Source organism: Phaethon lepturus, unplaced genomic scaffold (genome assembly GCF_000687285.1).
Source record: "Phaethon lepturus isolate BGI_N335 unplaced genomic scaffold, ASM68728v1 scaffold19024, whole genome shotgun sequence".
Taxonomy (NCBI): Eukaryota; Metazoa; Chordata; class Aves; order Phaethontiformes; family Phaethontidae; genus Phaethon; species Phaethon lepturus.
The window spans coordinates 639-21428 of record NW_010537192.1 but is presented as its reverse complement, the minus strand read 5'-3'; the positions used below and the strand labels follow the sequence as shown (position 1 = coordinate 21428).

The 20790-nt window shown below is 50.5% G+C and overlaps 1 protein-coding gene across 1 annotated transcript; it reads right to left on the bottom strand.

The window, feature by feature from the left end:
* Nucleotides 1–3386: 3386 nt before the first annotated feature.
* WNT8B (wingless-type MMTV integration site family, member 8B) lies at nt 3387–15652 on the bottom strand. Its single transcript, XM_010286423.1, has 6 exons — nt 15594–15652; nt 9528–9561; nt 8101–8239; nt 6565–6690; nt 4369–4511; nt 3387–3944 (listed from the first exon to the last, which is right to left on the bottom strand). The coding sequence occupies exons 1-6, from the start codon at nt 15650–15652 to the stop codon at nt 3387–3389; spliced, it is 1059 nt and encodes a 352-aa protein (XP_010284725.1).
* Between the last annotated feature and the right edge of the window lie 5138 nt (nt 15653–20790).

The window sequence follows — 20790 nt, the reverse complement described above, 5'->3', positions numbered from 1 at the left end:
GCACATGGTACCACAGCATCCCTGCCCTGCTCCACAGAGAAAGCACTTTCTGCTGGATGAGAAGGCCTTTGGGTTGACAAAGAATGGTGGGGGGAGCGGTTAGGAAAGGATCCCTGGGCACAGAGAACAGAGCTCTAATCCTGTTGCAGATAACATCATGTCTGCAGGCTAGGCTTGTGTGTGTTTGGGGGAGCTGGAGGGGCAGAGATTGTTAGGCAGTATTTGTTTGTAAAGCCACTTGCTCTGAAGATAATGCTTGCACTAACTTCTATTGAGGGAGCAGTGTGAGTCCCCACAAAGTCCTTTCCCAAAGTGTCTTTGAAGCCAAGAACCCATTGAAAGGAAGAAAGGCCAAGAGAGGGGATTAGTTTGTTCAGCAGCTGTGAATTTCAGTGGGAGGCTGATGAACTCCAAAGTCTTTGTTGAGATTTTTTTTGTAAGGAGCCCTGCTGGAGGGAGAGACCCACACGGGGCCGCGGCCTTAGACAAGAAGGAATCCGAAGCGGCAGGGAGCTGTAAACGGGCCACAAGGACTTTTCCCAAACACTTTTCGGAAAAGGTGTTGTGAAGAGAGCGGAGGGGGATTAGCATGTGAAATGACACTTTCCATTGACTCCACAGAGGGGAGGGGAAAAGGGCTGGCTGGCTGATTTATTAGCATTTTGTTCCCTTCTCTATTCTGCTTCCCCAGCAGCCCCCCTCCCCTTGCTCCCCTCCTCCCTGAGCCCTCTAAAGAGGTTTGGATTGGAAAAGGGAGCGGGGGGTTGCCTGTTTGTGTGTCATCTGGGCGAAGGTGACCACCTGGGAAGCTGAATGTAAATATTTCTCCTCTGAGGAATGCGCCTTCATTAAACCGAAATGAATACATGGAAGCATCCAATCCTGCCGCACAATGGCAGCAGTGCCTTTACCACTAAGGGCTCCTTGCGCCGGGGAGGGGGGACCCCTCCGGCCCCGACCTGCTGCTGAGGTCAGCACATTTTGCAGCTGCAGTGTCGCCATCTTCTCCTGGAGAAAGAAGCACGCGGCGGTGGAGCTCACGCGTGTAATGCTCCCCGCACGTCCCCTTCACCAACAGGCATCAGTGTGCCCAGCGGGCGCATCCTGGGCTGTGCCACGGCCTTCACAGGGCAACCGTGTGGGGCAATAATGTCAGCAGGGGAGGGGCAGGGTAGCACAGCCTGACATGTGCTGAGGAGGGGGAGGAAATGGGAAACAGCTTCCACATCTTCTCCTTTTCTTACATTTCCTGCTGGCTATGGAATGGGGGTCACAGAGGGACAAGGGGGTAGAAACTGTCCTCTCTGCCTTGCAGTGGTCCTGAAGCCAGCCCGTGCTGGAGCCTTCCCTGCTGGGTGAGAGGCTCTTGCCACCTCTTTGCTTTCCTGCTCAAGGATGCATTCCCAACGGAGGCAGATGGAGGAACTGCTGACAGAGGTGCAAGGGAAACCAAGGGCATGGTCATAGTATTAATAAGAACCTTTGCTCAAACAGGTGGTGGTTTATGTGTGAAGTGGAAGTATTTCAGGTTTCCTTGAGAACAGGCCAAGATTCTTTCTTGCACCTTCTGAAGGGACAGATTCTTGCTCGACATGAATGCTCTTGCTCTGGTGAGACCCCAGCTTGCCCTAGGTCCAAATTCCCACCCCCAGCAAACTAGTCTTAGGATTGAGGGGGTATTTGATAACTAAGAGACACATACAAACTGCTGAGTGTCTTTAATGTATCATCTCTGAAGTGGGCAACTGGACCCTGTAGGCCCTCCTCCCATCCCCTTTCCCCCGGCAGCTGCATTGCAGTGGGATGCAACCTCAAGCAAGCTCAAGGAGAGGGCAGGCCCTTTCCCTTCCTGGTAGTGGCCAAGGTTGTGCTGCATGGAGGGAACTGCTCAGCCTTTCTTACGCTTAACAGATGGGTAAGTGGCTGGGTTTTAGTCTCCAGAACTGTAACTACATACATCCACACATGCAATTGGATGAAAAAAAACACCCAACTACTTAGACACGACAGAATTTTGCAAGCACTTGGCTACTGATTTATTGCATTGGCTATTGGTTTACAAATATTGGCTATAAGACGTATCTAATGGCCAGTAACTTAGCTCCACTGGCTTCTCATCTGGCTAAAGGACACTTCAAACAGCAAAGTAGGTGATAATCTCACAGCCTGGGGGAGATCACTGTGATGGTGCAGTGAGCTTCCCTAGGTCCTGCAGCTGATAGCTTCTTCCCTCTCCCTACCCCAATCACGGCAAGGGAACAGACATGCATCAACTAAATCTTCCTGCTACTTGCTTAGCCTATAGAATATATACAATAAGCGGTAGAGGAAAAACTGCTACGTATACATCACAGTAACTGTGCAATAAATTAAACTTCAAAGTGCTTCACTTTCCTATTTACAACACCATTAAATAGTAAATGACATTATTTTCTCAGACTAGGAGGAAGTATTTAGTTAGTTAGCTGACAGGGTAAGAGTGCTTGGCAAGTACAGCAGGAGGTGGGGAATCTCTAGGAGAGATTTGGGAGGAAAGAGGGAGTGGAGAAGTGTGAGGGCATCTTTATGGCATCAAGGGCTTTGGCAGGGATGCAGGGGTGAAAAGGGAGACCAGACCTGGAAGTTTAGCAGATACAGAGAAAGCATGTAAAAAGCAAGTGATAGGACTCCTCTTTTATACAGCTGTTTAATGCGCAGGTCAAGCAGCAGCTTCAATCTTGCTGCTGCTGCCATCTCAAATGCAAAGTAAAGCACTAGAGAGCTTAGCAAAGCTGTCAAAGGATGGGAAGTGATGCTGTGGGCCTCCTGGAGGCTGGCTTGCTGCAGGAAGGAGTTGCATGCCTTTTCTATTCCCTCATCGTATAGGGCTTAATAAAAGGCAATAACTTTATTTTAGTGCCTCTATTTTTTTAGCGTACTAGAAGCCTCTTCTGTTTTCAGGATTGCCACTCTGAGTTGCCCAACTCTGGTGGTGCCATCTCAGCTTCCTTGTGCTTTCCTAAGTGTTGATCTCACTTACTCAAAAGCCTAGAGCAGGTACTCATTTGGGGAGCAGACAAGCTCAAAAGAGTAGGAGTCACCAAGACCACCTGTGTTTTCAGCGATAAAACCAGTCACTGCATAGAGTGACTCTGAGTTGAAGGACTGAATCTCACCTCATTTTGTCAACACTTGAGGGTCTTCCCAGGAGTCATCACCCACTAATGGGAAAGGCCCTGGATGGCCAAGGCCTAGGGGCTCAGGTAAGCTCTTTTGCCTTGTCCAAGCCCCAGTGAGGTGGCGTTGGGAACGAGACAAAACTGAGCCAAAGGGAAATGGTGTCGGGGGCTGATGGGGAGGGCAGGAGAGGAGAGGGGCAGACAGGACCATGGAGGAGCAGAGGTAAGTTAGAGCTTTCTCTTGAGCTTGCGGCTGGCCCCACCACCCCCGCTCCGCTCCCGCTTCTCCTTGCGGACGCAGAAGTACTTGGTGACCCTTTTGCGGCACTGCTCGCACCGCACGGCGCAGCACCAGTGGAACTTGCAGTTGCAGCTAGACACCATCTCTGCTCGCCTCTCCTCGACCGCCAGCCCGCAGTCCCCACACAGCCGCCGGCAGCTCCGCTTCTCCCACTTGCTGAGCGCCTTGCCCCGCTTCAGGCACTCCCTGCCCTCTGTGCCCAGCAGCCCCAGCGTCTTGTTCTCCAGGCAGTAGTCAGGAGAGTCTTCTAAATGGACCAGCTCTTTCTTGGAGATGGAGCTGAAGGTCTCGGCGATGGCACCCCGGCTGGCAGCGCTGTTCCCTGCCCCCTGCAGCAAGTCCACCTTCAGGGCTTTGTGGTACCTCTCCTTGAGGTAAGTGCCCACCTCCCGGAACTCAGGCAGCTGCAGCCAGCAGGTCTGGGTGGTGCAGCTCCCCGACACGCCGTGGCATTTGCAAGTCCTCTTCATGGTCCCTTTCACAGCCTACAGGGTGAGGAGAGAGAGGGGTTCAGGAAAAAGCCCAGAGGGGTCATTTCTGTGCTGCAGTGCATGGAGAAACATGGCTCCAGGCCTGCGGAGGGGTTTGCCATCAACCCCCCCGTGCAGTAGTCCTGCCCAGGGGTTGTTTGCTTAAAGCTCGCAGATTTGCTTCTCCACAGTACTCCCATACTTGAACTGGGAGGAAGAGGACAGCAGGAAACCATTAACAGTGTAATCACGGAAGGTTTGCTACCTTATAACAAACACCACCCATCACATCAGTACTGCTGCCATCCCCTTCTCCTCAGCAAGGTAGTGTTTCTTCTGGACACGTGCTTTTAGCCACAGCAAGTTGTGACTCTCCACAGCGAACAGCCAGAGCCAACCTGGTGTGCGCTGTTAGGTCTGGAGGGAGAGAGTAGCTCACCTTTCTACCTGCCTCATTGTTATGCAGGTTCATAGCAGCTCTGGCGTCCTGTCCCGTCTCCAGGGCATCCACAAACTGCTTGGAGATGGCTTCCCCAAAGCCCACGTTGTCACTGCAGCCTCCCCACAGCCAGCCTTGCCCCCCTAGGAAAGGAGATGAGATGTGTGTTGTCAGGGAACCAGCCCCTCGCCTGCCTGGCTTGTGGCTCTGGGGACAAGAAAGGGTCTCATAAGTGACGGGAGGGAATGGAGGCTGTGGGGCAAATCCAGTCTTTCGCCTCGTGATACTCCCCAACTCCCTCCCCTTGGGCTCACGCCTTTTCTACTGAGGCCTGGCCAGTAAGTGGCTCATGCAGGCAGCGAAGGGGTACGTCCTCTGCGACAAACCCAGGGATTTCCAGGCTTTCCTATAGAGCAGGGTTCAGAAGCTGTTAATTATTACGCATTAGCAAGCGTATAGATAAGGCTTTGGGTCTTCAATCACCTTCCCTTAAACCCTGACTTAGGCTGGTTCAGTCTGCCTCGCAGGCACAGCATCTTGCTAACGTGGATTAGCAAACTGGTGGAGGCATCCTGGTCAGAGGGAACAGGTTCCTCTGCCAGGAAACAACCCATGCCTGGCACACAGGTATCGAGGAGGATGCCTTTTTGGTACACCCAGAATCCTGGGATGACATTTGGCATCTCAGAAGGGTCTGATTTTCCAATTATAAAGAAACAAGGGAGTCGGCATAGAACGGGGAAACTGCGCAGCAAGATGTGGAGGGTACTATTCCTAACTGCGTGGGAGCTAAATAGCTTAGCTGGGCTGGCTGGAAACACATCATGCAGTTTGCTGCTTTTCCTCCTAGAGAAAAATGCCAAATTCTTTATGAAGATTTGAAATCTGGAACATTCTGACCCTAACGTGCCTTGGCGATACATCTTGGGAGTTGTGGTTTAATGGCCTCGTGCCACTCTTGAAAGGCCCAGCCCTTGCCTGGGCTTCCCCAGAGCATCGTGGTCCCCTCTCCCAGGGGTGTCTCATGGGAGGTGGGTAATTGCAGCGGATGATGAAGTCCAAATCAGGAGCTGGGACCAAAGGGAGAATGGAAACCTTTCACCAACTTGGATTCAGCACAATGACATTTAGAATTGAATCACACTGGTTTGGACAAGCCCAAAAGTGCCCTTTGCCTTCCAAGGTTTTAAGTGCACAATGGAAATTTTTCATGAAAAACAGATATGTTTTGGGGAAAAGAAGTGTAGCATGACTAACTCAATTTTCCAGAGAAGATAAAATTTGGTGTGTCGTTGCCCAAAAGTCTTGCTCTGCTAGAGATAGGCTATCCCATGCCTCAGGCACCTAAGCAGCAGTGGCTGTTTTAAAGCCTATTAGCCCATAAAGCAAATTACTGGACACTCCAGAGGAGTTTGTCATAAATTGACATGTACCGACCACCCAGCATGGCTGGGCGGGGAATGGCTTTTAAAAGGTTCTGATAATTTGAAATTTGACCTCTTTCCATTCAAAACAAAAGACTGAAATGTCAATGTTTTCTGTGAAACAGTGGAGAGCTAGAGCAGTGCAGCCTGGGGCTCCCCACCTCGGGGTGCTTAGCGGCTGCGGGCCTGGGTGCTGCTGCGACAGGAGCGGGGTGAAGGCTGTCTGCTGCCACAGCGGTTCTCCTGGTTGTGCTCTGGTGGGTCTGCCCTGCTGACAAACGCTGGAGGCGTCTATGAATGCCACCCAGCCTTCCCTCCCGGTAGTTCTTCCCTGGGGCCACCCTGGTCCTGCAGACCCTGGGATCCCCAAGGTCCCTGATGAGTGCTGCTCTAACCAGACCTGCCATCTGGGTGCACGGGCTCAGATGCTCTCCTCTGCCTGTACGATACAGTCATTCCCTCCGGCAGCTTAAACAGAGTTGTTCTTGATTTGAACCAGGGAAATCGCAACCCCCTTCTACTTTCCTGCTCATTTAGAAAGTAATGGAAAACGTCAAGGGCTCGGCCTCAGCTGGTGTAAATTGGAGGTGGCCCATTACCTTCCAGAGAGCTACTTTGGTTTGAGCCAGGCAAAGCTCTTCTCTGGGCATTATTTCCAGGTGCAGGGACCAGGAGGAGGAGTTGTTTCTGCAGGCATCAGCAGAGGAGAGGAGAAAAGCTGTCTCCTGCTGCCTGGGACGCGAGAGTAGGACGGCAGCTCATCCCTCCTTACCCAGCTGTCCGTTGCGGGAGTCGTCACAGCCACAGTTGTCGAAATCCCCCAGGCTGCAGTTCCGCGTCAGCGTGTACATGACGCCCGCCGAGCTGATGGCATGGACAAAAGCAGTTTCTCGGTTTGCTGTCAAGTGGGAATACAAGGAGAGCAGATGCGCTAAGGATTTCACGGCAAGACCAGTGTTAGAAACGACTCCTGCCACGCAGGAGACTGCGTAGGAAGAGATTTGCCATGGGCAAGGCTTTGTGGAGTGGAGATGAGGCCCTACATGTCAGATTAGCTTAGTTTTGGCTTGAACTGCACAAAGACAGAAGCTCCCGAATTTGATCCAGACTGACTCATGCCATTTCCAAGGGTGTGCATGAGTTTAATGCTTGGCTGTCCTTGTGGGAGCTCAGCAGTGGGGATACAGCACAGTCCCCCAAATGTCCCCCACGTCTCACTAATAGACCCCAGAGGGGAAGGGGCTCTCTCCAAGGATCAAAGAGCTCCTTCCCCACAGTCCCCTCAAGCCATACCTTCTGATGGACATCATCCAGGGCTCAGAGCAGTGACCATGCCTACCCACCAGGATTGGTGTGGTGATCACCACCTGACTTCACTGAGCCTTTGGCTTTCATTTTATAGCAGCAAGGTCTAGATCTGAGCAGATAACCTTGATGGGAATGGTTCAGGGACCTGCTCCCAGTCCCAGAGTGTTACTTCGGGCTGCAATTGCCTCCTCAAGGCCCCCTTTTGAAACCTCTGTCCACCTCTGCCTGGGGCCCTGGTCCTTTGTCTACCGCCAGTCCCACCAGGGGCCTGAGGCTCTCCTGCATACCCAGCTCCTGCCTGTACAGGACAGGTATGGGCTCAGCCCAGCATCATGCTTGGGTCTAGAGGACCAGGTATGCACTGAAACATTTTCTGGCATCTGCAAACAGGTAAGGAATGGGATACAGTGACTATGACCACAGCCCCATGTCCTGCAGTGGCACAGGTGATGGATGCTGGATTTCTGCCCAAGGTGACCCTGACATCTGGAAGCTCTGGGCAAACTTTTCTCCTGCCTCTTGGCCAGAGCACAGCCACTGATGAACTCTTTCTTGCCCCCTTTAGCCACATCCCTCTGCTTTCCACCCCACCATCCCATGCTAGATCTCAGCCTCCCTGGGACACCCTGGAAAGGGACACCACCCAGGCATGGCGTGTCCAGCAGCCCGTGCTGCAGGCCATGGTGGTGCATCCTTGTGGGGAGCCAGTTGTGTGAGGGTTGGTGGGACACTCCTGTCCTGCACCAGCTGGGGCTTGCAGGGTCTGGAGGTGATGCTGGTATTGCGAGGCTGCCTTGTCTTGAAGCTAGATCCCAGCATGTGTCTGGGAGCTGCTGGGTGAAGGGGCATCCTGGAAAGATCCCTCTGGAACATTCCTGGGGGAGGCACATCCCAGGTGGGGATGGGGAAGAAAAGGAGGCACTTGGGACGAGAAGAGGGGCCCACGGGCTCTAACCTGCAGCAAGGGGTTCCCAGTAGCGGTATGCAATGGTTTCCTTACCGCTGCGCAGCCCGCCGTGGCTGGAGAGCTGCAGTGCCCTCTCGGGGCAGTTCCAGCGGTCCCAGGCGAACTGGAACTTGCACTCCTCGATGCCACTCTGCGCCCCGGCCGCCACGCTGCCGGAGTAGATGAGATAGGCCTAGGAGCAGAGCAGCGGGTCAGGAGCGGGGCCAGCGTGTGCCCCGCTCCAGCCCTCCCAGTGTTAACTTGCAAAACGGAGTCAGGACGCGTTGGCCAGCATGCAGGGACGGCCCCGTGGCCACCAGGCTGGGAACGTCCCCAGGCTACTCCCAGGGCCCGGGGAGTCACGCAGCAGCTCTGATTTCCATCGCAGGCAGCGCAAAGCCGCGTCCTACACCGCAGCGGAGCTGATGCAGGCGTAGCTTTCCTGCCCCGCGCTGCGTAGCGTGGGTCCTGCTGCCTCGGGATCTAGACCTGGGAGCAGCACAGTGCAAAACACCAGAAGGAACATGGCCCCAGGCTCCTCAGGAGGCTGGCAGTCAGATGAAAATAGCTTGCATGCCATCTTACAGAGACGAGATGTACAGAGCTGAGGAGGTCTCTCCGGCTCGGCTCCCCTGGGGAGTGGAGCTTGCCACCAGCAGCAGAAAATGGAATTTTTGCTGTGCTGGGTCAGAGCCTGAGCCTCCCACGGGGAGGAGGCTGAGCTGTTGGCTGTTAGCCACGTTAGGAGGTGCGTCAGCCAGTCCCTGCAATGGGGAACCCCTTATCTCTCCAGAACGAGAGGAGGCAGAGCCTTCTCCTGAGAGACCAGGGAGCTCCAGGCCAGCAGGTGCCTCAGCCTGCCGCCTCCTTCACCGCAGCCCGGGGGGACAGCCAGAGCTTTGGGGCAAGGCGGCTCCACCATAGCACTGAGAGCAGTAGAAGGAGCTAGATGGGCTTGGAGGTGCTCCTGGGGAATAGGCAGAACAAAAATCAGGTGAATTTTACAACTGGTCCTGACTAGGAAAAAAAAAAATCTGAAAGAGGGGTGCCAGGAGGTGGGGGGTCAAAAATACTGAACAAGGTCCTGGTAATTCCAGTTGTGCTCTTTGGGGAAGTATGTTTTGCAGAGCCTCCAGAAAATACATTTCCAGCTTGATGCATGTGGATCCTGATGCTAACCTGATCATCAGGAAGCAATAGATAGTAGCTGAGAGCCTCAGCTGATGCCAATAGACAAATCTCTAAAATCTGGCCCCAAGAAGCTTAAAAGGACCCCAGGCCAAGCTTGTTCAGGGCTGAAACAGCCCAAGGAGCTGCAGCTTATAGCAGGTCATTCCTGGCCCTCCGCTGCCTTGTTGCTGGAAACCTGGGGGTGAGGGGAGCTCTGGCCGAGGCTGGATAGAGAGGTAGCGGGCGGGAGGAGCCCCTCCCTCCCTGGGTTTAGTGGAATCAGGGACAGCGATCAAAGGGATTTCTCTTACCTTGGGGCCCGTCATCAGGAAATTATTCACTGACCTGGAAGACAGAGATGGTGTCAGCAGGGAGGGGGTGGTGGCGGAGGGGCCTGGGGAATGCCTGGCATCCCAAGGCTCCCCTCTTGCCCCCTGCAGCCTGCCTGTCTCCTGGCTGCAGGCACCTTGGGTCTCTCCCCCCATCTCCCCTTGCTGCAAGCCAGGATGGTGCCTTCTCCTTCCCCCCGCTCAACCAGGCTGTACCGGGCTGCAGCCCCCTCACTGCTCCCTCCTTTTGCTTTCCTCCACACAGCTGCTCTTCATACCAATCCTCCCATTTGGTGGTTTTTTTAGTGCTTTTCTGTTCTCTCAGCCTTCCCCTTTAGCCCTAGTAGTGTTGCCCCCAGGCCCAGCAGCTGGACCACCCTCCCTGTGGGACCATGCCGAGGGAAGGAGGAGGTCACACCACTGCTCCTTCATAGAGTGTGTCCCAGCAGCATCCCCCCAGATCATGGTCCCTTTTTTCCTACGGTACCAGCCCTGCTGGAGAACGCTCACATTCTCCTCTTGGTCACGTTGTGGTGATGGCTGAGCACAAACGTGCTTGTCCTCTCCGTGCTGCTGGGCACTGTGCGGCAGGGGAGTTGGGGTATGGGTGGGGTGGGTCCTAGCCAAAATTAAACTTTCTGGTGTTCCCACTGAAGGTGTGACGGGATGATCTCTTTCACAGGAGAAAGGACTGAAGCTTTAAAAAGGCCCAAGAGCCAACCCCAAATATCCCCAGACATAAATGAAGCAAGAAAAGGGAGCTCTCTCTTACAAATACCTCATTCCAGTCTCTCCAAGTTTGCAAAACAACCCTCATCGCTATTTCTGGTGAGTCTCTGGAGCATCTCCCCTGCCAGAGAGATAGGTGAGTGCTGCTATCCCCAGAGGAGGACACTGAGGCCAGAGAGGTGGCATGAGTGGACCGAGACCTTGCAATGAGTGAGTGATTGGGAAAAAGCTAGAGCGTGCACCAGGAGGAACTGGGCTCTTCCGCTTCTTCTTGAGATGATGTTCTGCTTCAAGTGCTGGATATCACCTAGTGGAGGATGTCCCTCCTTTTCAGCTAGCTCCCGCAGAGCCTTAACGCACACCCTTAACCACACTCTGCCTTCTAGCTCCTCTGCATTCCCTGAAAATCCCAGTGGCTGGGCGGACCGTGGCTGGATGCGGGGGAGAAAAGCGTGGCTTAGGGTATGGTTTTTCCTCCCTGTGTGTTTAGCGATGCTGTCTGGAGCCACAGGTATCCCCGGTAAGGGAAGAGAAAGGCTCTGTCCTGTTGTGCTACCAATCCAGCACGGAGGGCGCGGGGGCATCCCAGGGTGGGCTCGAGCGCAGGCAGAAGCAGGCACTGCGGTCCCAAGCCGGGGGAACCAAGTGTAGCCGTGCTGCAGCCCTGCCATGGACATGGGGACGGACAGGGTGGCAGGGCTGGTGCCCAGACACGAGAGGTTTGGAGAGGGTCTTTCCCTGCTCTGGGAAAACCGCTGCTGTGGCCAGCGAGCCTGTTTCACCCCTGCTGGAGCTGCCTGCACGGAGACCCTCTCCGGGGTACACCACGGAAAGGAGGTCTCATTATTTTAGCTTGGTCAAAATCACAAGAAACCTGGTCTTTGCTATTACTCACAGTTTAGAAGGAGTTGAGAGAACTAGTTTGCAAAGTTTCACTCTGGTAAGTCTAACTTTTTTTTTTTTTTTTTTTTGTGGAAATGCGTCCATACTGATGAAGCTTGCCTTGGGAAAGATTTCCCTGGGTGAAAACGGGAGGGAGAGGGCTGTGCCAGGGCACTGCGAGAGCAGGAGATCCTCTCCCTTTGTTCCAGGCCTGGGATTCAGACCCGGCTGTGCTCCAGCCCCCGTGGGTACTTTAGCACGAAGTCGATGGCTGTTTTGCAGAGGAATTTTCCTTTGGGAGCCGCTTCTGCATTGTACAGCTAATTAAATATTTCCTGGGACTTGGAGAGACGGCATCTGTAGCTGAGTGATTAGAGCATCGGGTGACCTGAATCACACAGGGCCATGAACCTGGGGCTTTTCAGACTGTGTAAGCTCTGTGGGTCCCCATCCTAATGCAACTGGGTAGCAGCATGAACGAGTCATTTTTCCATCTGGTTTCCCTCCTGTCCTTTGCCTTGCCCCTAAGTGCTTTGCTATGGGGACCACACTCGGGATGGCATCAGTGTGAATCTGAGCCCCTGGTAGCAGCTGTGAGAAAACTCGGGTAAAATGTCCCTGTGTAGGCAAGACGTAGAGAATTGCAGGTCCTCTTGCTTTTCTGATCAAAAACATCCCGTCTGCATTGTAGGAAAAGCCAAATTCACAGTGTGCACGAAGGATTTGCTTCAAATCCTTGCTGGCCTCATCTTGGATTAGGAACATCTGCGCAGTTGCAAGGGTGGCTTTAGGAGGAGGACAGTAACGCACGAATTCGGGGTTTAGAGCAAACCAGCCTGTTAGGAGGTGTCAATTGACATAACTGCACCGAAGCATAGGATCCGTTCCTCCTGGGGTAAACCTCAAGGTTCACAAAAAGGCCAAGTTCAGGATATGCCAATTCACCGTCTGCAGCTGAGCAAATGGTACAGTAGCAATTTCCCAGCAGGATATTCTAAACATTTTTATTAAGTTGGAGAGACAGAAGGCATTTCCCCCTAGTGCTCTGACCAACAGGCAGGCACGCTGCTGGGTGGGTTTGTAGGACTTAGACAAGTTAAGGATTCGTTTAGACTGGTACGCTTGACCCCCCACATTTAACTCTTGCAGCTGCGAGTGGATTCAGGAGAAGGAACTGTCATATGGCTGGAGGCTAGCTGAAATTTTTCTTATTTATGCTGAGAGGGAAGGAAAGACAATAACAGCAACAAAATCTGTGTGCTTTGTCTTTGCTCGTATGACCTAGCTAAGAAAAACGCATCTCTGCTCTGGATACAGCCTCCAGCAAGGGCAGAGAGTACTGAAGCCGCTTGTCCCACGGATGTAGTGCAATATTGACGGTGCCACTAGAGTCATCTCTGTGCTGCAAATAGGAATCACTGCGAAAATAAATCTTGCTTCATTTTTGTCTAGGTAGTGTGATTTTTATTCACTTATTTATTTCTGCTAATTTTCCATATTACTGTAAGGAAAGCTGAATGTAATCCTAAACTAACTAGCTAGCTGCATCCACAAGGGGTGTAAACCAGCCCAATTCCGACGACTTTGGTATCATCACACTGGTTTAAAACTTTTTGAAATCACAGACATGAAAGGAAACACTTGCAATTATTTCTCTTCTCCGACAGGGTTTCTAGCTATCTAAACCCCTTTCCCTCCACCTTCGAATTCCAGGACAGCGTTACACGGACTGAAGCAGAGTGGACACAGACCTCAGCAGGCAGAGAGAGGAGACCCGCCGAGTCCTTCAGCCCCCTCCCCAGCCCATGCAGGGCCCTGGGCAGGGCACGCTGCTTCCCCCGCTGCAACTCCATGCATCCAGGTAAAAAGCAAATCTAGGGCAAGTGATTTTCATTGCATCTGATATTAAGAAATTATCTCAAAACTAATGAGTATCAGTAGGAGGAGTTCTCTATCACAGTTTTATTGATCCCAAAGGAAATAACCCTGCCAAGCAGCTGTCCCATTATATTTTACACATATCAAATACTAATAAGCCTCTGATAACTTCTGCTCAGTTACAACTTTAACCAATAACAGCACCCTGCTCCTCAGTTTAATATGCCCCAAGAGCCTTATCAAATCTCCCGTTTAAGTATTTGCTTGATACCTTATCGCCCACTCATGCGACTGTGCTGCTGGTTCAGGTCTTTAGAAAATTATAAAGCTGTATTTACATCTTTGCTGCCATTATTGTAAATGCAGAAAATGGATACAATGTCACTTTGGATCTGAGTTTCGTTCTCAAGTACAAACTCTCCCAAGTTATTAGGAAACCAATGACACTGGAAACTAAAGGCAAGCCCACAGCTGAAGTGCAAAAAAACATTTAGAAACAAGCTGCTGCATTAGAGGTTGTTATATTATTCCCACAGGACAGGAGACCAGGAGGCAACTCATTAACATTTGGAGCTTCACGTGGGTTTTTTTTTTCTTCATTTATCTCATATATCATATGAGATATTCATATTATCTCATATATTTTGTTATATTTATTTGTTTTTTAGTTCCTAAATGCAACCCTGACATATTGCTCATCTAGAAATACGCTGACCATTCAACCTAGCTGACACGGCAGAATCTAATCCACACTCAGAGAAGGGAAGTGGCCACATATATGTATAAAAGAAAAATGTTGTTGATCTATATTGCCCCCTGCTCCCAACTCTCACGATTAAATCACAGGAAAAAAGAATCTTGTTGCGTTTTAAGCTGTTGGATCAGATAAAGAAGACCAGCAAAAATTGCAAGCAGGATTATTGTATGGTTCCCATGAACCTTGCTTTTTTCTCCCCAAGGGTTAAGGGACAGGGTCTGTAGTATGATCATTTTGAATAAAGTTTGCAATTTTCCTTTCTCTCAGGAAATCATGACCTATGAGCAACACGTGGAGAGAAGCAGGACTATCTTGATCTATAAACTTTCCTCTTACGTGAAAACTTCTGAAAGGCAGGCAGGGAATTTGGATATCCAACTTCCATTGAAAATACCTGGGATTTCTGTATTTAACCCTACTTTGTGCTCTGAAATTTCTTCCCTTTGAACTGCTTCTTTAAAATGTTGCTTTTTAAAAATCCTTTAATGAATTCTAAACTTGTTTATATTGAGGAGAGCAAGAGACATACACAGGAAGAGCAGGAAAATAAAACCAAAATCAGCCTGAGTTCTTGCCTAGCATCTCTGCATAACATACATATTTCCCTTGTTCCAGAAAGGAGATTTATCTTGAGCTTGCTACTGTATAATATTTAGACATCTACAAATTGTTGCACATTCTTTTAATGAAGGGAGTAGAAAATCTCTGAAAGAACATGATTTTCACTCCCAGCTTAACAGGGATGAGTTTCCATTTACTCTTGAGTTTCTCTTTCTGTAATTTTGGTTTCTCCATTCATGGTAATAACCCTAGAGATCTGCTATGGGGAAGGCAGGGAATTTTAGTAATTGAACAGGAAAAGACTTTCCTTGCTGTTAGAGATAAGTGTGTAACCCATTGAGCAGATTCCCCAGGGCATCACAGAAATGGAGGATAAAGTTTGGGTACTCGGTAAAAATCACATAGGAAAATATACCTACGGAGCCAGGTCATTTGAGTCCACCTCCACTTGGGTATGGGATAGATATACTGTGCAAGGAATGATACAAGATTTGATGCAAGTGTAATCTCTTTCTGTTCACCCTTATAAAACATATAAATAAATGTAAAGCCACCCTTCGGACAGAGCAAGAGGCCCACAGGAGACGACTGCAGGTCTGCGCACGGAGGAACTGGTCCGACGGGACCCAGGTGGTTGGGAACCAAGCCGTAGCAATCTCCGTACCAGACGTTTCTCCCCAGGAAATCCTAACGCATGGATTTCAGACATGTGTAATCCTGACCCTGTGCCTGCCAAGGAGTCGGGGTCTCAGGCTGCTCATCCGGAGTGACGCTCCCGTGGATCTAACTCACCCCTGCTGGCTCTGAGCTCTTAATCAGGGACGGTCCTCTTCGGGGAGCGTGGGAGAAGCCCTGCTTGGTTTGATCACGACAAGAGACAAGCTGACTGTGAGCCTTTGGAAAAACAGAAATCCCTGGGTCTCCCATCGGGTTATCTTCCCAGTTGGAAGTGAGGGGCTGGATCCTCCGTATCCACTCTCCTCTACTCTATTTTACCCCAGCTCAGGATTTGGCCCATATAGTTATTGTTGGGAGGCACAGGGGAAAAAGGGGACTTTTTTAGATCTAACCTCTCTGCCAATGGGTGTGTTTGGACTCAGCTAAATATCTTGTCCCATTAAAGACCAGAACGGAGCTAAGTGGGAAAAAGGGGACATTTAGGAAGGCGAAGAGGAATTTCCTTAGGGTGTCCGGGAAGAGCACCTGCCTGTGACACAGACTGAGGGGCTCTCGATACTCACCAGGCACAGCAGGATTGGAAGAAAGGAGTGAGGAAGAAGATGCCCAGATAAGGGTCCATGTAAAATATAAAATCCAAATAAAGAGGGAGAAAAGAGATCCTAAAAAAAAAACCTTGGGTACCACCACCACCAGAGAAAAGAAAAGAAAAAAAAAAAAAAAGAAAAAAGAAACACAACAAAATTAGGGAAGGGATGGAGTTATTTTCCACCCGGCAGTCCTGGTGTGATGAATCCCAACTTCTGTGAAGGGTAACCAATCCTAAAGTAAGAGCTAAAGGGGGTTGGTGAAATGGAGCCGCAGAACTTCCTAAGAAGAGATTATCTACTTAATTAAAGATTTTTTTTTCCCCTAAGTCCTTCAGCCAATCAGGACTCAAGTGCCAGAGAGAGATTGAACTGATGAAAAGAACACCCCAGGTTCCTCGAAGACAAATGCACCACGAAAGGGATAAGAGGGAGGGAAAAGGGGAAAACAAAAAAAAAAAAAAAAAAGAAGAAAGAAAAAGAGAGAGAGAGAGGGATAAAGAAAGAGACAGCAAATCCCTTAAAGTAATCACTAGCTTCAATCGCCACCAGCACTGCCCTGCCTCTCCGTCCCCCGCAAAGGCAACTGGAAGGGCTGCCTTCGGCGTGCCCTCGCCTCCTCCTGCCTCGGAGACATCCCTGGGGACGGGGTGCACTGGGTGCCCGGGGATGGGGGGCTTGGGTTCAGGCCGGCCGCACCCACGGCTTGGAGGCCATGCAGCGTGCTTCAGGGAGAAGGCTGGGAAACAGAGAAGTGAAAATTGTCTCGGTCTCCCCCGGGAGTTTAAGGGGCATCAGGGCCAGTTCCTACCTCCATCTGCTCCTCCTTCATCATGGTGACCTGCTCTTTCCTCCCATCTGCTGTTTGCAACGCGCCACTCTCACCACGGGAGAAAGGCCTCTGACTAAACCTCCACATTCCCCCTTCATTTTTTGCTTTTGGTGTTTCCTACAAAGTCCATGGGAAGGGGTCTCTCAGTGAGGGCTTATCTGAGGCCAAGAACTGCTGGAGCTACTTGGAAAGCACATCCCGCCTGTGCCTCCTGGGACATCCCGGTTACTGTCACGCTGCCCGCCACAGCCACTCTGACCAGACCTAGGTCAACAGTCCCAGAGCCGTAGGAGCATCTTCTCCACTCTGCACAGCTGATTTTTGTGTTCTGGACATAATCAGCTGAAACATGGGCTGAGACCAGTCAAACTCATTTCACCTGGGATGCAGCCGCTGGGCAGATGGGCTGGACCAGGTCGGGATTTGAAGGGGAACAAGACCCTGTGGCTGAGCCATTGGGCAGGGTTGGCTGGAGGCTGAGCTTTGCTCGGGGCCACCTCAGGCGGACGAAAGTCCCTCCTGGGTCACGCAGTCCCAAGGAGGGCAACATGCCCGGCAGAGGTTTGCTCTCAGCCAGACTTTGGCCACCCCACACCGAGAGCGGCTCTGCCCAAGCCAGGGACCTCCGGCCGGACACGTGTGGGGCACAGCACGCAGGGCACTGCTGGCAAAACGCTACCCCTGCCCAGAGCCTGCCCGGCCAGCCCGGCCCCTCGCCCCGGGGGTTTGCAAGCACCGGGGCGAGGAGAAAACAGCCGATCCCGGGGCCAGCTGTGCCTCCCGGCCGCGTCCTGTCCCAGCAAGGCCGGTGGTATTTGCAGTAATTAAAGCCCCAGCTCCTGGAGCCCTGAGCATTTCAAAAACCAAGGTGTTGTGTACGTTGAGAAAAAGCTTGAAAATTTGTCTAGTGGAAGATAAAACCCCCGAAACTGAAAGGTGTGGGAAATAAGCCTTTATTTGTTATACTGAAATAGAATTTCGACGCTGTGATGTTTAGCGCAGTTTAATGGTTTGGGTGGCCCAATTCAAGTACTGGGGGTGGCCGTGCTCTCCCCGCCAGGAGAGGCTGTCTGGACGCAGGGCATGCTGCCCTTGGCGTTTATTTCTGACGGCAGGAAGAAGAATAATTTCCATTTGTTTCTTCTAAGTCTCCAAATGTCTGTTTCAGGACTCTTGAACCGGAGTTTTCTCATTCCTTGAGTCCAGCAGTGACAGCATTTTGAAATCATGCAACGCTTCAGACATGTCTTGACCAACTGGAAAGGAAAGACACTGCTGGGTTCGCTGGGGTAAGCTATTTTTGTTTACTCCAAGACAAATTAAGTAAGGGGATTGCAAAAATGAGGAAGAAAATAATTATAGGTGGATCCAAACTAAAGAGGAGGAATTTATTTTTTTTATTAGCTGTTACAAGAGGCAGCCAGGCCTTCGTCCAAGCACACAGAAGCACCAGCAGCACCAGGGCATTTTGGATCCAGCAGCCTCCCCAGTCAACTTCTAATTTCAATTAAATGCAATAGTCATTTTCCTGGAAACAAGCATGTTTTTCAAGCCAAAGAGGCTGGAGGCAAAGCCTGAAACAAAACTGTCTCTAACATGTTTCAAAGCACTTAATTACAGCTCTCAAAGGCTGTTTAATAGACTCTATGAGATACTCTCTAAAAAAAATGGGATGCAACTTTTTTTTTATAATGTTCCTCAAATTTTGTTATTGCTACCAACAAAAGCTCTGTAAATTTTCTAAAATGGGCCCAGAGAGCATTAAAATACATTTTATGGCCAGAAAAACTGGTATATTATCCCTTCTGACCCTTTGGCCAATGCAGATCTTTACTGACCTTTGCATTGAGTGCTGTAACGTGTGTTTGACTATTTGCTCATCTCCCAGAACGGCAGACAGCGTTTGAGGACAACAGGAGATAGAGAACCTACCACCATCTGTGGTAATTTGTTCCAGTTTGTTAAAAGAGCAAACCAAAATATTAATATAAGATGTCTAGGTTTGATTTCCAGAGTACAGAACATCTGAACTGTCCTTAAAGAGCTTGTACAAGTAATCACAGAAAGAGTAAAAAAAATAAAGCCTCTAACACTCTTGCTGCCTTCCACCCTGGTACAAAATCAACTGATGGATATGAAAAATGAGTTTAAGTACAGGGGGTAAAAATTCCAAGTCAGGCTCATAGATATCTCAGAATTTTCTTGGTGTCAATGCAAAGTGCCCAAAGGACAGATTTTTTTAAACCAAAATGACCATTACAAAGGTCAAGACAGAATGAAGTCTCTTATTTTAAAATATATGAAAAAGGTATGAGGTCAAAATAAAAAGAAATTAATCTCGTCTAGGAGGCACACAGAATTCAACCCTGAAAGAGCTGAGCAAGTCTCAAGAAGGTCTGGCTTCCCAGTGCAGTAAGCAGATTTCAACTGACTTGACTGCAGCTTTGCCTTTTGCACCCACTACATACGGCTTCAGTAGTGTCTAATGCCTGACAAAACATCTCCCAGCACCCCAAGAAAGTCTAAGTGTTCCTTGCAATCCTGTACTGAACATGCTCTGTGCTATTCTGCTCCTACAGTCAAGTGGTTCCAGAAACAAAACCAGACAAAGGCTGGAGACGTTTAATAGCTTTTATTAGATTGACTGATACGCAATGGAAGAAGCAAGCATGTTGTTAGAGCATTTTGGATCTGAAAAGGCAGGAAAGGTGCTGATGTGCCCAGAAGTTTGTTTATGTTTGTTTTTAGCTATATCAATCTGAGATTGTGCCATTAAAGACAGTATTGACACACCAGGACACGCAAACTGCTGCGTGACCTCTTCACTGTGATCTTGACTTTGTAACCTTGCTGTTCCCTAACGCTGCTCTCTGCATAGGTGACGCACGCTGAGCAGCCTCCCGTAAGGTCTGTTTGTGCTTTACCGGTATTGAATGTATCCTCACATTTGCAGGTTTTCCTTATGGTTCATGAAAGGACAGCTCAGGGATCCTTGCCTACTGCAGGGAACTGTGTGACAGGACACATCCAGCACACATCTCATAGGAAGCGACTTCTGCCAAACTGTGGGGAAAGGCAGGAGGGTGAGATGTTTAGGCTGTTCTTCAGTTGCTGGAGAAAAGCTTAAGGTGTGCACAAGAAACCAATAAACTTATTTCACATCAGAAAGGACAGAAATGTTGCAATGGCTATAGAGGGTTGGCTCAAGGTTCAAGGCATGGACACCTACGAAGTGTTTTCCACCTGCGGCTCTCGAAGTGCCTCAGTGAAACAGCTCCCCTGGTTTTCCCATTTTACAGGATGCAAAACTGAGGCCCGGAGCCAGGCAGTGGTTTGGGTCTAGATCCAGCCTCCTGCACCCTAGGCTGGCCCCAGCCTCCATCTGACTAATCTGACGTTCAAGGCAGCCAGTTTCAAGAGAAAGGCAAAGGTCTCTAGGGAAACATCCTCTTTAGCCATGATATGTAGGAGTTGGCCGTGCCGTGGAGCAAGTGAGCTTAGAGCACTTGAAAAGCTCCAGTTCATCCTTAGCCTGGCCTACGATGATTCCTTTATCACGCATTCTCAGTTACAGTACTAGACGATATTCCCTCTTGAATGGTCTTGACTTGCCATGGCAGTGACTTGCACAGGCTCACACTGTGTTGGCCAAAAAAGTATTTCTTTTGAGAGTCCAGAAAGCAAGTACAGATCCAGGGCATCTTTTTCGAGCACCCACTGTCCAAGTGGCTGAGGGCTGCGAGAGGGAAAGGGACAGAAGTGCTGAGAGGTGGGGTATCTGGAGATGAAAATCCACGAAAATTGAGGAGGTGGTGTGCCATTAAAGCACAAGCATGATCTGCTTGGAGAAAAAGGACCGGGAGGGAAATTATGTATAGCACTCCAGGAGGGTGTAATTAGGACAAGCAGGACTGAGCGAGTCAAAGCACATTCCTGGCTGGCTGGCAGGAGGTGAGATAAACCTGGAGGTGAGAGGGACCATACTGAGCTCCCAGGTCTAGCAACATACCCTGGCCACTTGCCAGCCACACCTCGCTCCTGTCCCTGTGCACCTCGAAGGAAAGCCAGACTCCCATGCGGAGCGGCAGCTACAGTGCTCCCCAGCATGGCCCTTTGGGGACCAGGAGGCCACATGCTACTGCTCATCCTGGACAAGGCCACCATCCTTCAGAGAGCCTTGCTCGGGCCACCAAGACAAGCTCAGGGTCACAGGGAGTAAATGTCACAGGCATCAGTGCAGGAAGCTCTGCTCTCTTCAGCACCCACGAGGGCTCTGCCCCTCAAGGGGGAAATGTGCTTGGCCCTTGCACATGAAGATTTGGGGCATGGGGGAAAAAAAAA